At 40.5% G+C, this 14,063-nt stretch overlaps 1 protein-coding gene across 1 annotated transcript; it reads left to right on the top strand.

Moving 5' to 3' along the window:
• The first annotated feature begins 2,937 nt into the window (after positions 1-2,937).
• LOC113028338 (G-protein coupled receptor 26-like) lies at positions 2,938-9,980 on the top strand. The gene is made up of 3 exons (XM_026178535.1): positions 2,938-4,115; positions 4,743-4,856; positions 6,906-9,980. Exons 1-3 carry the CDS (start codon positions 3,448-3,450, stop codon positions 7,132-7,134), a joined length of 1,011 nt encoding a protein of 336 aa, XP_026034320.1. The 5' UTR covers positions 2,938-3,447; the 3' UTR covers positions 7,135-9,980.
• The last annotated feature ends 4,083 nt before the right edge of the window (positions 9,981-14,063 follow it).

Here is a 14,063-nt window from a genome sequence, read left to right as displayed (position 1 = left end):
ACTGGCTGGCCAATTTGTTAGGTACACCTGCTCACTTGCTCAAATTAGTAGCAAATTAGTGCATTTAGGTATGTAGAAAGAAATGTTATAGATGAATTTGATTGTTTAATTATCTGTAGAGATCATGATAGTGTTTATTCTTGATTGTTGTTTTTGTTCAAATGATCTTAGACTGTATCAGAAACCTTCCAGGTCTTAAAAGTGAAGTCTGTTTGGAAATGTCTTAGAGCTGCACTCTTTGCAATACTCAGCAGGGGGTAAATTCTCCTAGATGCAGCTGGATAGAAGCCTCTTATTGACGCCTGATCCATGCCTTCAGTAAAAAGTTTCCTGATGAAGCCTTAATTGCTAATTTCAAGTTTTACTTAGTAAAGCACGTATTTTATTTTGGAACTTATGGTCCCTATCAATGTCCCGAAGAATGAGTGGGGTATGTTGACAAAGAGCGTTTATACACTCAGTTAGCACTTTATTAGGGATACCGTGCTAAAACTGTTTTGAGCCTACTTTTGCCTTCAGAACTGCTTCAATTGTTTGTGGCTTTGATTCAACAGTTAGGTGCCAAGAAAATATCTCCCACACCATTACACCACAACCAGCCTTTACCTGAATAAAATGTCACTGCATAAATCAAAACACCTCATCGGGTCATGATTTTGAAATCATCTGTTGTTCAGTTTTGGTGAGTGTGAGTTGTAGCCTGTTCTTAGCTGACAGAATTGGCACATGCTATATTCTTCTGTTGCTCTAGCCAATCTGGTTCAAGGTTCAATGTGTTCATTTTATGTGAGATGGTTTTGCATTAAGATCCCAGTAGATGAACAGTTTCTCAAATACTCCACCAATACTAACAACCATGCCACACTGAAAGAGTCTTAAAACACCTTTCTTCCTCATTCTAATGCTTGACTTGAACTTGGACAGCAGGTCATCTTGACCGTATCTACATGCCTGAATACATTAAGTTGCTGCCATGTGACTGGCTGATGAAATATTTGCATTAACAAGGAGTTGAAGAAGGTGTACCCAATGAAGTGACCAGTCAATGTGTACATCTTGAAGCCCTAAACCTAAATTTTATTATTAATCAAGTTAGGGTATTAGTCAACAAAAATGAGAACTTATCCCAAAGGAAATAAGTCCAATTAAGCCCAGAAATCAAGACCCATCAATGTTTGTGTAAAGATGTGTAGATTTGGTGTTTTTGCACATGGGACTGGACCATTTTGAATGATCAGTACTTTTTGTTGCATTACACAAATATAATGTTGGTTGTGGGTAGACACAAACTTGAGACAACATATTGAATTATGTGTCATTCTTTAGCATTGTTTGATGAGTCAGTAAATAACCTCCATAATGTTAGTTTGTGTAATTCTTAATAAACCACAGTCGATAAGATTTGTGGGAACTAGGCATTATTTAATTGACACAACAGGAGCTGTGTACAGTGTTTTTATTCTGGGTAATCTCACGGGATGCCAGGAGGTATCAGAACCCATGTTTCCTTGAACCAGGCCATATTTGGATCTGTAAAGACACAGTGCTCTCTGAAAACAAGCCTTCTGTAAGGTGGTATTAAAATTAAAAGGTTTTCCTTGGCATATTTGTCTAATGTGGTGTAGTGCTGTGGAGAAATGTGAATGTTCTAAATAGTAAATCCTAATAAAAAAAATCTGCATTTTAAAGAATAGTATCCCCTTGTCTGTGGATATTATTCATCCATGTCCCTCTGTCCCTTCTAAGCCATATTTTTAGAGCACTTTCCTTAGAGACATTATTGTCTCTGGACCTGACATTTAATTATGAAAAGAATAATTAAAATGATGCATACAAAAAGCTGCACTTGTGCCTGAGATCAACTGGTGGCTCTGTGCTGATAAGTCCCTTTAAGTGACGAGATAAAAGCCGCAGAAGCAGTTGCTTGACAGTATGCAAGTGTCCGCTCCTGCAAAAGCTGATTGTCCCATCACATGTACAACATGCTGATAATGCATCCATCACAGCCAAAGCCTCATGGGGTCCAAGATGGAGCTCCATTTCTGCCTAATCATACACAGCAGCTGCCAGGGTTGTCCATCCCTGCAGCCACCTTCTCTTTGCATCAAGAACAAACACCACCCCTATACTCCACTACCTCATAGTATACGACTTTAATGAGGCTCACTTTCAACACAAATCCTCCTCTTTTCCTCCTGTTTCTGTTCACGTTTAGCCAAAGAAAGAGGACACGGTAGACTGCATTTATTACATCCTCACACTCAAATATCACGTATGTGTGTGTGCACGGTAACAATAACTCCTTCCACCCACACACTACCCCCTCCCGTCCCCCTCCCCTTCTGAAAACCACAACCACCACCTCACACACACTGCTCCAGCGCCTTCAGTGGCTCACGTGCCACAGCACACTCCGCTGAATCCCACGCTTCAGAGGAAAAATTCTCCCCACACTGAAGTCCAGAGGGGCAGCAGAGTGTGGGGGTGTTATCCAGCTTTCAGGGAAATAGAGGATTTTGCTCTTTATCAATGTGATGATGCAGACTTAATTAGTAAAGATGAAGAAGCAGTACTGCTGGCAATCGTGATTTGGAAGAATGAGATCAGAATCAGGCACGAGAACTCATGTTAATCTCTGTTTTATTAATGAGTTTGACAGGTTTAAGGATTTTAGGTGATTTGGTGAAAAGTCAGATTCGTGCCTCTTAATTGTGTACCTTATATGCTCTTTAGTGTAGTATTTATATTCTTCTTTCACCTTGATTATGCTGTCTATCTTGTATTTATTGTCAAGATAATTCCAACTCCCTTTTTACAAAAGTCCTGAAGGAGAGTTTAAAATGGAAAAAAGCCGTTTTGCGAGTTTAACATTTACAATAGTCCAAAATAATAATATTTTTTTAATTTTGAAAAAAACAAACAAACAAAACAAGCACGCTTATTTTGACCATATCTGCCATTTTCCGTTAAATGAGCTTAATAATTTCTCATTTTAGCTGTAACTAATGCTCTTTTTTTCCTCTTACTTTTACCCAGAAGAGGAGAGAGGAGAGAGATCAAGTAGCCCACACACTGTGCAATGTGTGCGGAGGGGTGATGCCTCGGGAGCGCATCACAGGACACAAAACCCCACTGCAAGACGCAGTGCCAGAAGAGAGCAGCTTTGGCAAGAGAGCTTGTTTTCTGTAGATTAGAGTGGGGAGAAAGAAGGAAGTTAGTCCGTTAAAAAACTAACAAACATAGGTTTTCTATCATGTCGGAATCCTCCTGAATATCTTTGCCGAAGAAGAAACAATGTAGTTGAAAGAAAAGGGAATCTCCACCGGTGAAGAGATCCGGGGATGCATGGACACGGTTACGGGTGATTAGTGTAATTTTGCAGCTGCAAAATAAAGACTGGATATGCGCAGAAAAACTGGAGAGAAGTGAGTTTCGGGTGTCCACAGGATGGACACTGCGGAGGTAATTCTCTCGGTGCTGGTGGTTGTGATTATTATAGTGTCGCTGCTGTCCAACGTCCTGGTGCTGATTTGCTTTTTGTATAACCCGGAGATCCGCAAGCAAGTCCCCGGTCTGTTCAACCTCAACCTCACCTTCTGCAACTTGTTGCTCACCGTCTCCAACATGCCGCTCACTTTGGTAGGACTTGTCAGTAAAGCTCAACCGGGGGGAGATGGCTTCTGCCAGATCGTGGGCTTCTTGGAGACTTTCCTGTCCACGAACTCGATGCTGAGCATGGCAGCTCTGAGCATCGACAGGTGGATCGCGGTGGTGTTCCCCCTGAGGTACCACTCCAAAATGCGCCACAAAGACGCGGCTTTTGTGCTCGCGTACACGTGGGCGCACTCCATGTCCTTCTCCACGGTGGCCGCCTGTCTCTCCTGGGTTGGATACCACCGGCTTTACGCATCCTGCACCCTGTCCAACCCCAGAGCGAGCAATCGGACACAGTTTGTCGTCTTCACCATCTTTTTCCACTCTTTCACCTTTCTTCTATCTTTCATAGTATTATGTGTCACATACCTCAAAGTACTTAAAGTAGCAAGGTTTCACTGTAAGAGGATCGACGTTATTACAATGCAAACTTTGGTGCTTCTAGTGGATATACACCCCAGGTGAGCTACTTTAAGTTATCAATCCTGCAACTATAACGTTATATGGTATAGCAATCTGGTACCTTTATATTTGTAGAGCTTGAAAAGTATTTAAAAATTAGTTAAAAGGAAGGGTTTAGCCTCTTTTATTCTCCTATCTAAAACAGCGAATCTTACATGTGAATTGAGTCCTCGCTCAAAATCTAATATAACTGAAATGTCATCTGGGGTGATTGCTTTATTCTGTCTCTGTGCAGAATAGCTCCCATGGAAATACTATACAATCTCTGAGTGTGTGTGTGTGTGTGGTTGAATAGCCTACTGCAGATTATAAATCCTGTTATTACTCACACAGATGACCTCTATTTCATAAAAAAAAAAAATCTCCAAAGCAATGTGTCACCATGGCATCACAGCTGTGGTGCACTCAGGTATCACACAAAACCATACAGGCACAGAGAAAACGATTAAACTGGAATTCTTAAAAGGGAGATCCCCACTTTGAGCCTTTAATTTGACCCAGTTGATTTACCTGAACTCACCCTATACTGGATCTCCCCATGCTTTACCCCTACATGACACCCACTCCCTGTTGTCTCATATTAACCCACTTTGTGGGCATCCCTCTTTATGTGTTTGTGCTTGTAGTGTCCGTCAGCGTTGTCTGGAGGAGCAGAAGAGGCGACGACAGAGAGCGACAAGGAAGATCAGCACCTTTATCGGCACCTTCATGCTCTGCTTCGCTCCCTATGTGATCACGAGGTGAGTAGTAGAGAGACTGGGTGACCAGAGGGAATCCATGCTGGACCACCATGCAGAGTATGCAACCCTTGGATACCTCCTTGCACTCCAGTCACAGATACCCATATCCCTCCCCTCCTGCTTCCTTTCTCTCTCCCCTCCGCTTCCTCCTCACACTGGCCAGAGCTGGAAGATGAGATTGGCTGACCTTGTGATAAGTAATATGCCTCTGCTCTGCTGTTGCTGCTGCTGCATTAGCACTTTTTCTCTTCGAGTTCGCGGGGTGCATATCAGTTTGTCAGGTAGAATCCACTCACATCAATCACTAAACAAAGACAGGATACCAAATAAGGCCTGTAGTGAGTGAGACACATAAGTCATCGGGTTGCTGTCATGTGAGACATTTACTTTAATACAGTCAGACCCACAAGCATTTGGACAATGAGAACCCACCACCACAACAGAATTTAAATCAAACAATCAAGATTGTTGTGATTGAAGTGCAGAATTTCAGCTTTAGATTAAGAGATTTGACAAAAGAATCTTTATGCATAGACCTGCTGCACTGTAAAGGGGTTGCTGTAAAATCTACAGCAACTACATGGCAGCTGGATGCCAGTAACTTACTGTAAATAAAACTCACAGTAGAAAAAAATTGAAGTAGACGTGATCTGAGTTAAATACAGTAGGCTTTGGCAGTAACCTGTTCTTCTATGTGGACAACAAGTGCTCCCAATTTATTGTGTTTTCAGTGGATAACAAAGCTTAGCTGCAAAAGTAGGTATGACCTCAAATTACTTTGTCATATCACCTAAGCCATAAGTTCTGGAGAATTTCCTTTCTCCTGGAAAAGCAGTTTTGCCCTCCTAACAATTTAACTGTAAATATAATTACAGTAGCCTATGTAATGTTACATTATGAGATAATATGTGCTGAAAGCTCTTGTGCTAACTGTGTATCTGTGTACGATAAACAGAGATTTTGAAAAATGGACTCTGCTTAAAATTGCTTTGGACCACTGCCTACCATTTCCCTAACGTCTTTACTTCTACATAATGGGATGAAACCTACTAGCTGCATCTTCAACCAGTTTCCAAGAGGTTCGGTTTGGGGTATTCATTTCATGTTAAATTTTCCGATTTCCCCTGATCCTCTGCTTTGTGGAGTTCTAGCTTCTTCTGTGTTAACTCGTGTGAGAAAACACCTTTGCATTTGTGTGGCGCTGTGACCAACATTCACTCGTTCTGTGGAGTGTGTGTGAACAAATGACAGGGATGGCTAGTAGCCCATGTAAGGCCTGTGGTAATACGCTGACAGAGCTCTATTTTGGATGGCCTAATCATACAGAGTGCAAGTGTAGACAATCAGCGGTTTTATACAGCTTTATGATGGTTTAATAACTTACACTTCACACAAATGTGTCTAAAAGCAAAAACAAGTTGGGAGTGCCACGAACTGCTTTGAGATGCAGACCTCACAAGACTGTAAAGCTTATTAAGAGCTGCTTTAAATTAAATATTTATATTATATTATACACTAATGAGATGGTGTTTTTTTGTTTTTTACCAGACTGGAAGAATTCACTGTCTGACATTTTCTGCTCAGTCTTCAGTCTAATGTGGTTGTCAGTTACAATCAAACTTTGTTCACAGACACTCATTACTGCTTATCTGTTTTACTCTTCTTTTGTCTTTTCTGGCTTTAAATATTTCTGACTGCAAATTAGAAATGAAATCTAATATAGCCCCACACTGTAAATCCACATTCACGACAGAAAGGCGGGGAAATCTTGTACTGTCCTTTGCCAGCTACCTACTTTTTTTCTTGTGGGTAGATGAGAAAAATAACTTTATACAAATATGTGTTTAATGGGATTCCTGTATTTATAAAGAAGCAGAACATTTTCGTAAGTAACTCCCTGCTTACTATGGGGGAAAAATAGAACACTGTGTTGCAAATGTATTTCAGTTTCTGCTCAATAAGCTTAAGGCATGCATGTCTTTTCCAGCATGTTGACTTGCCTTTCTACCACGCTCTCTCTCACCACCCTCTGTTTATGCTTCCCTGCAGGATCGTGGAGTTATTTCCAGCGGTGCCTATCAACCCTCACTGGGGAATTGTCTCCAAGTGCTTAGCTTACAGCAAGGCAGCTTGCGACCCATTTGTGTACTCCCTCCTCCGACACCAGTACAAGAAGACATGCACTGACATCATCAACAAGCTGCTGAAGCGCAGCTCCTTGAACGCGTCCGGACACCAGCACGAGAGCCAGGTGAACAGCATACCCACCGTGGAGTGACCGGCATTGCCCCGATGGGAAGGTTAACCCGACAACTGTCAGGGAAAAAAGAACCTAGTTTAGTGTCGATGAAGAAGTGGAATAAATTTTGGTAGTTCCTGTCCATGTCTGCTTGAATTTGGTCTACAAAAAAAGGAAAGAAAACAGAACAGACAAGGTCAACTCCCTGTACAGGAATACCACTGCGCTTTCATACCGAGTGCCCAGAACAGCAAATCAGTGCAGTGAACTTGCTGTGAGGACAACAAAGAGCAGCAGATTCCATGTCCACCTGGAGAGACAGATGTGCTTACCCAGGATGAATGGCCACCTAAAAGTTTTATTATTTTAGGGTAGCTTACAGTCAGATATGAGATACAGTTTATTATATACAGATTTTGCAGTGTGTCTGTTTGTTTTGACATAACTGTAATATTCATTTTATCTTACAAAAAAGGGGGGAGGGTGGGCTGTATGTCTGTTTTAGTCTGTGCAAAGTGTTTGCAGTAATTTATACATTAATTCTGTATGTAGCACTGAAGACTAGTCTAACCAAAACTTGACAAAGTAGAAGAACAAGTTCCCAAATTGTATTGTAGATGAAAACATACAGCAGACTGTGCACACTGCACAGGATGGCTCAGGTATAGCCCAGTCCGAATTAAGCAAATTCTTTGGGTATTTTTTATTTTTCAATACATTATCTGGCTGTATTAGCACCGGATGTAAATATATTTTGTTTTATGTGTACTGGCATCGTTCATGCTTTAGCACCCATTTTAAGGACTTACTGATCTGTCCAAGCAGAGTTTTAGCAGAAAGAAAAAACCTTCAAACCGACTGCCTTTGCTGTCATGACTGACATGTGGCCCTCAGGTTGTTAAGTCAAGTGAAGCATGATCAACTGTATTTGCCTGGGTTTGTACTCACAGTCACAAGTGACCCGTAGAGACTGCTCGATGCTTTTTCACACATACAGGAAGGAAAATGCACGGGACATGTCTTTTGGCAAAAAGATGAGATGATTTAATAGAGATGACAGCCACGGACACGAGAAAATAGTAGAGCAAAGCACCTCTGGATGCAGAAATAATCAGTTTGAATGGGTGAAGTAAAAAAAGAAATATCTCTGAACAGCTAAGGCCAACTAAATGTGCAATGGTAATAGTTGAGAGCACCTTTACCACATAATATTATTAAAATCAGTCTGAATTACTGAATATGCTCAAAACAAGGGATGATAATCCTAGCTAAACTAAGATAGGATTAATAACTTGGACCGCAAAACTAAATGATCCTAGTCTGTGATTCCTATTAGTCTTTTTTTTTTCTCAGATAACCAGCAGCAGGTTTTCCAACTACTTTGCCAGGAAGTCAGCGACAGGAAAGAGCTAGTAGTGATAATAGATAAGTGGGCAGCTAAGCTACTAACACAGATATTAGATATTGATACTAATGCAAGGACTAATAGAAGGACTCAATTGTATTTATAAATATAACATATTGTTGTCTTTGCTGATAAAAAGGTTTTTCTTTTAAATAATCACCTGAAAGCAGTAGAAGGCAGATGAAAATCATCCAGTGCCACTTATATTTGTAAAGCTTTGGCAAATGATGGTGGAAGGCACCAAGTAGAAATAATTATGACCTTATAAACTTTATTTAAAGGAGACGTGCAACAAACAAGTCTCTAACAACACCAGGCTACCAGTTGGACCCTAACTTTAACCCACCTGTCCCACTAACCCTAAGTTATTTCATTTTTTTTCTTGGTAAAGAGATAAAAAAAAAAATAGTTTTAAGCAATTTAGAATTATTTTGTTGGTTTGGTCCATTAAATCGAAACAAAAACATCCAAAGATACTGTATTTGATTTTATAGAAGACTTTGATAGAAGACAATAGAAAACCAGTTATATTTACTCGTTTACAGTACATTTTAATTTTTTTTTGTCATGTGGAAACAAAATGCATTAAACAGTACATCTGACAGTGAGATGGGGAGTGAAAATGCAGTGCCAAAATTACTGATGATGCCCAGTGAGCTAAATATAAGCAGATGTAATTAATTTTCTAAAAGCAGAAAAGAAAACAAAAGAAGTGAAGGCTATTTATGTAGGGTGTAAGGATTCATAATTTTACAAAGGAGAAACAGTTGTCTTGACTATATCATGCATTGTACGACGCTCCAAGACAGCTGATGCCTTAAATTCTATAATATGTTAGTTTTAAGTTTTTCAGACATATAGATATCTAGAACTATATTACTGGAATCAATAATTGCCTTATTCACTTCTGTTCATCAACGTTACTCGAAATCTGCTTCCTTTTTGTTATCCTCTAATTCTGATTTCCTGAAGTTCTCACTTGCCCACATTAAATGTTTCTCATAAATGATGACTAAAACGAAACCTAAACCTAAAACATGTCGACATATTTAGATGAAAGGCAATGTGAAAAGTATTTTTGAGTCTTTTGATATATGTAAATGTAATTTATTGGGATAATTTATTGTATGTCTGAGTTTTACAGAATGTGCTGCTACAAATGCAAATGAAGTTTATCCTGTTGTGGATCGGTGGCAATGAGTGGAGTGTAATATACCTCATTTTGTTTATCAGTGACTGACCTGACTGCCTAAAGTGTTTTGTTATGTACCTCCTGATTTATAAAACCATGGCTCGATGCTGCTGCTGCTGCTGCTAAAGATGGCTAAGATGACAAACCCACGATGTTGGCGGTGATGGGATGAATGCTTTTTCCATAATATTTTTTTTTAATGGAGATTGTAATTGTTATGTTGGTAAAAATGACAAAGATGACTGTTTTAGATTTTAACCATGATGATTAAACTGATGACAACTGTTATTGATGCGACAACAAAGAAACACTTACTCTCACACTCACACCATCGTAACACAGCTCACACTTCCACATATAACTTTAGTTCTATTTGACATAATGGATAAGATGAATCCATAAGAGGTCTTCATGAAGCTTCTCAGCCTCTCGTAATGGAGTCTTTGTGTCTTTGTTCACAGACATAAACACTAGTGCATCTTAAACAATTGAATATTGTGAAAAAGTCAAAATTTTCTGTGATTTAATTCAAAAAGGTAAAATTCACACAGTGAAATAATTCACGCCTTTTTGTTTTAATGTAGCTTTTTATGGTTTATAACTCACGACAATCAGAAACCCTGTATCTGAAATTACTAGAACATTTCATTTAGTGTTTTGAGTATATTGCTTTTCAGACAGTGTCTTATTCGCTACATGCAACCACAATCACAGGAAAGACTGCAGACTTTGCAGTTGTTCAGATGAAGGTCGTTAACACTCTCCACAAAGCACCGCAGAAGGTCACTGCTAAAAAGGCTGGCTGTTCACAGAATGCTGTATCAAAGCATATTAATGGAAAGTTGACCGGAATCGAAAAGCGCAGAAGGAAAAAGGTGCACAATCAACAGGGATGACTGCAGCCTTAAGAGGACTGACGTGCAAGGTTGATTCAAGAACTTGGGGAAGCTTTACAAGGAGTGGGCTGAGGATTGTGTCAGTGCATGAAGAGCTAGACACACAGAGCTCTTGAAAGGAGCTACAACTGATGCATTCCTAATATCAAGCCACACCTGAACCAGAGATGTCAGAAGGGTCTTACCCAGGCTGAGGAGAAAAAGAACTGGACTGTTGCTCAGTCCAAAGTCTTTGAGTTGCTGAAGTTGGTGTCCGTATCTTATCAGGAGCCATATTTCTTTTCCTTTTTTTCCCCTATTTTTTCTTTAACTTCCTGCTTCAGCAATAACAAGCAATAACTATTTGGTTTTTTTAGATTTTGAGAATGCATCTGTGTTGGACAGAAGGGGGGAAAAAGCAAGGGTTTGACGAGATGACTCTCATGTATCTGCGGCAATTCAGACTGTTACCACGAGCAATCAGTCTGAGTCACAGGGATGCCATTTTTTCTGTTCACACCACAATGCAGGTGGTAATGAAACAGCACCAGCTGACAGAGAAGGGCCTGGCTGTAAAACACTGATATCCTGTACACTGATTACCACCCCAGGAGCCAGTGATTATCTACAGGTGGGTGGCACTGACCATCTAATACGGTTTAATGGTGGTTAGCTTCAGCCCACTCGGGCTTTTTGGGGGGGGGGGGGAGTTTCAGTGAGAAATATGCCACAACTCAAAGTGAAAAGTAGACACCTCACACAAAAAGCAAAACACAAATCAAAAGAATATGTTGGGATCTTTTTTCCTCCATATGATACTTTTGTTTAGGACTGGTTAGGTTAGGTTCAGACATAGGTAACATAGGTACGATTTGTGAAACTCAATTATTATAAGAGTTTAATTTTTAAATGTAACTCAGGATGATTATTATCTTCCTGTGTGAAAAACCCCAAACATGTGGGGCTTATTCCTGCAGTTGTCCTTTTCTTTCTCTCCCATATGCTACCACATGCTTTTTGTTTGACTATATTTTTTTTATATATATAAAAAAATGTGTGACATATTCTCACTATGCTGCTATGTGTGGCTGCTGCAAGAATATACTTTCACTAAAATGATAAATGTACTTGGCCTTTTTTTTTGTTCCTTTGTTTTTCCTTTTTTTATTACATCCTTACACATGCTTTCACTTATTTGTCTGATTACACTTTTTTAAAGCAGCCCATTGGACAAAAACATGAAGTGCTTTATTAGCAAGGTGTGCCCAGAGGTGTATCAAACACTGAACACTGGTGCTCCACAGGGGTGTGTACTGAGCCCTCTCCTGTACTCACTCTACACCTACGACTGCACAGCCACTAACAGCTCCAACATCATTGTGAAGTTTGCGGACGACACTACAGTGGTGGGTCTTATCACCAACGGTGATGAGACAGCTTACAGGGAGGAGGTCAGCGCCCTGACCCACTGGTGTCAAGACAACCATCTCACCCTCAACGTCGCAAAGACAAAGGAGTTGATAGTGGACTTCCGGAGGTGCAGAGAAGTACACACCCCCATCACCATCAACGGCGCTGCTGTGGAGAGAGTGAGCAGCTTCCGGTTCCTTGGAGTACATCTGGCTGAGGATCTTACGTGGTCAGTACACACAAACAAAACAGTGAAGAAGGCGCAGCAGCGCCTCTTCTTTCTCAGGAGACTGAAAAGATTCGGCATGAGCCCCCGCATCCTCAGGACCTTCTATCACTGTGCCATTGAGAGCATCCTCACTGGATGCATCACCACCTGGTATGGCAACAGCACCGCCTACAACTGCAAAGCTCTCCAGCGAGTAGTGCGGTGCTCTGAACGGATAATTGGAGGTGAGCTTCCCTCCCTCCAAGACATCTACAGGAAGCGCTGCCTGAGGAAAGCGGGGAGGATCATCAAGGACTCCAGTCACCCCAGCCATAAACTGTTCAGACTGCTTCCATCAGGAAGGAGGTTCTGCAGCATCCGGTCCCGTACCAGCAGACTGAGAGACAGCTTTTTCCATCAGGCCATCAGACTGCTGAACACGTCATAGACACCTCAGCTTCACTACTGGAACTTCAACATTATGCACTCCACACTGTATATAAATGCCACTTGTTTTGCACATATTCAACTCTGTATATTTTATATATTTTATTATTATTATTATTATTATTATTATTATTTATTTATTTTTTTACTATTTAATTTGTAAAAATGTGTATACACACACACATACACACACACACACACACGTAGGAAAATATTTAGTATACACATCCAGAAATGCATACACTATTATATATTGTACATATATTTATTAGTTTCAGGTTGGCCATTCTTGTATTTTGCTCGTTTGTGTTGTTGTGTTTGCACATCTCTGTTGCTTGTGGGGCTCGCACACAAGAATTTCACTCGCATGTGCTGTGCCAGTGTGCCTGCACATGTGATGTGACAATAAAAGTGATTTGATTTGATTTGATTTGAACAAATATACAAATCTGCTAATGAGCATCAATAACGTACCAATATAGTAAAAGAATTTCACTAACACTTGTAAACTTTTTTAGATTATAATGAACCATGCAGCAATTATTTCTCAGATTGCTGCACTGAAAATGTTCCTAAAGGTACCAAACAGCTAGCAGTCAGCTAGCAGCCAACCTACCAATCAAAGCTGACCTACTATAGATCATGCACAGTGTAGAGACTTTAAATTAAATTGTTATTTAAACAAAAAATCTGTTACCTTATAGTTTTCACAAAGTTGGTAATTAGCTATAATGACCAGAGTGGTTTTTGTTCCCATCTTGAATATACTGTATTGCCAAAAGTATTCACTCACTGATCCATATCACTGAATTCAGGTTTTCCTGTCCCTTCCATGGTCAAGTACCTAGGCTCGCTGTCACGAGTGAAGTCCTGTGCAGCAGGTCCACTCATAAAATCTCCTTGCTACTAAATATTCCACAATCAACTGTTAGTTGTATTATAACAAAGTGAAAGCAGTTGGGAATGACAGCAACTCAGCCACAAAGTGGCAGGCTATAGAGCGGGGTCATCGCACGCTGAGGCAGTGAGTGGGCAGAGGTCGGCAACTTTCTGCAGAATCAATCACTACAGACCTCCAAAGATTATATAGCCTTCTGATTAGGTCAAGAACAGCGCGTAGAGCTTCATGGGATGGGTTTCCATGGTTGAGCAGTTGCATCCAAGCCTGACGTCACCAAGCGCAATGCAAAGTTTCGGATGCACTGGACTCTAGAGCAGTGGAGACGTCTTCTCTGAGTCACACATCTGCACCTGTCAGCCTGGGTTTGTTGGTGGCCAGAAGTACTCGTCTGACTCCACTGTACCAAGTGTAAAGTTTATTAGGAGAGGGATTATGGTGTGGAATTGTTTTTCATGACTTGCCTCTTAGTTCCAGTGAAACTGGACCAACACATTTTGGACAATTTCATGCTCCCAACTTTGTGGGAACAG

The sequence above is a fragment of the Astatotilapia calliptera genome, chromosome 8, assembly GCF_900246225.1.
Source record: "Astatotilapia calliptera chromosome 8, fAstCal1.2, whole genome shotgun sequence".
NCBI lineage: Eukaryota > Metazoa > Chordata > Actinopteri > Cichliformes > Cichlidae > Astatotilapia > Astatotilapia calliptera.
This window is presented reverse-complemented; position numbering and strand designations above follow the sequence as displayed.

What these genes read in the sequence shown, in the direction of transcription:
- LOC113028338 (XM_026178535.1), top strand. Translation starts at nt 3,448, where the DNA reads ATGGACACTGCGGAGGTAATTCTCTCGGTGCTGGTGGTTGTGATTATT. An exon ending in CTAGTGGATATACACCCCAG is followed by an intron (nt 4,116 to 4,742) that starts GTGAGCTACTTT and finishes TTGTGCTTGTAG; the next exon opens with TGTCCGTCAGCGTTGTCTGG. An exon ending in GCTCCCTATGTGATCACGAG is followed by an intron (nt 4,857 to 6,905) that starts GTGAGTAGTAGA and finishes GCTTCCCTGCAG; the next exon opens with GATCGTGGAGTTATTTCCAG.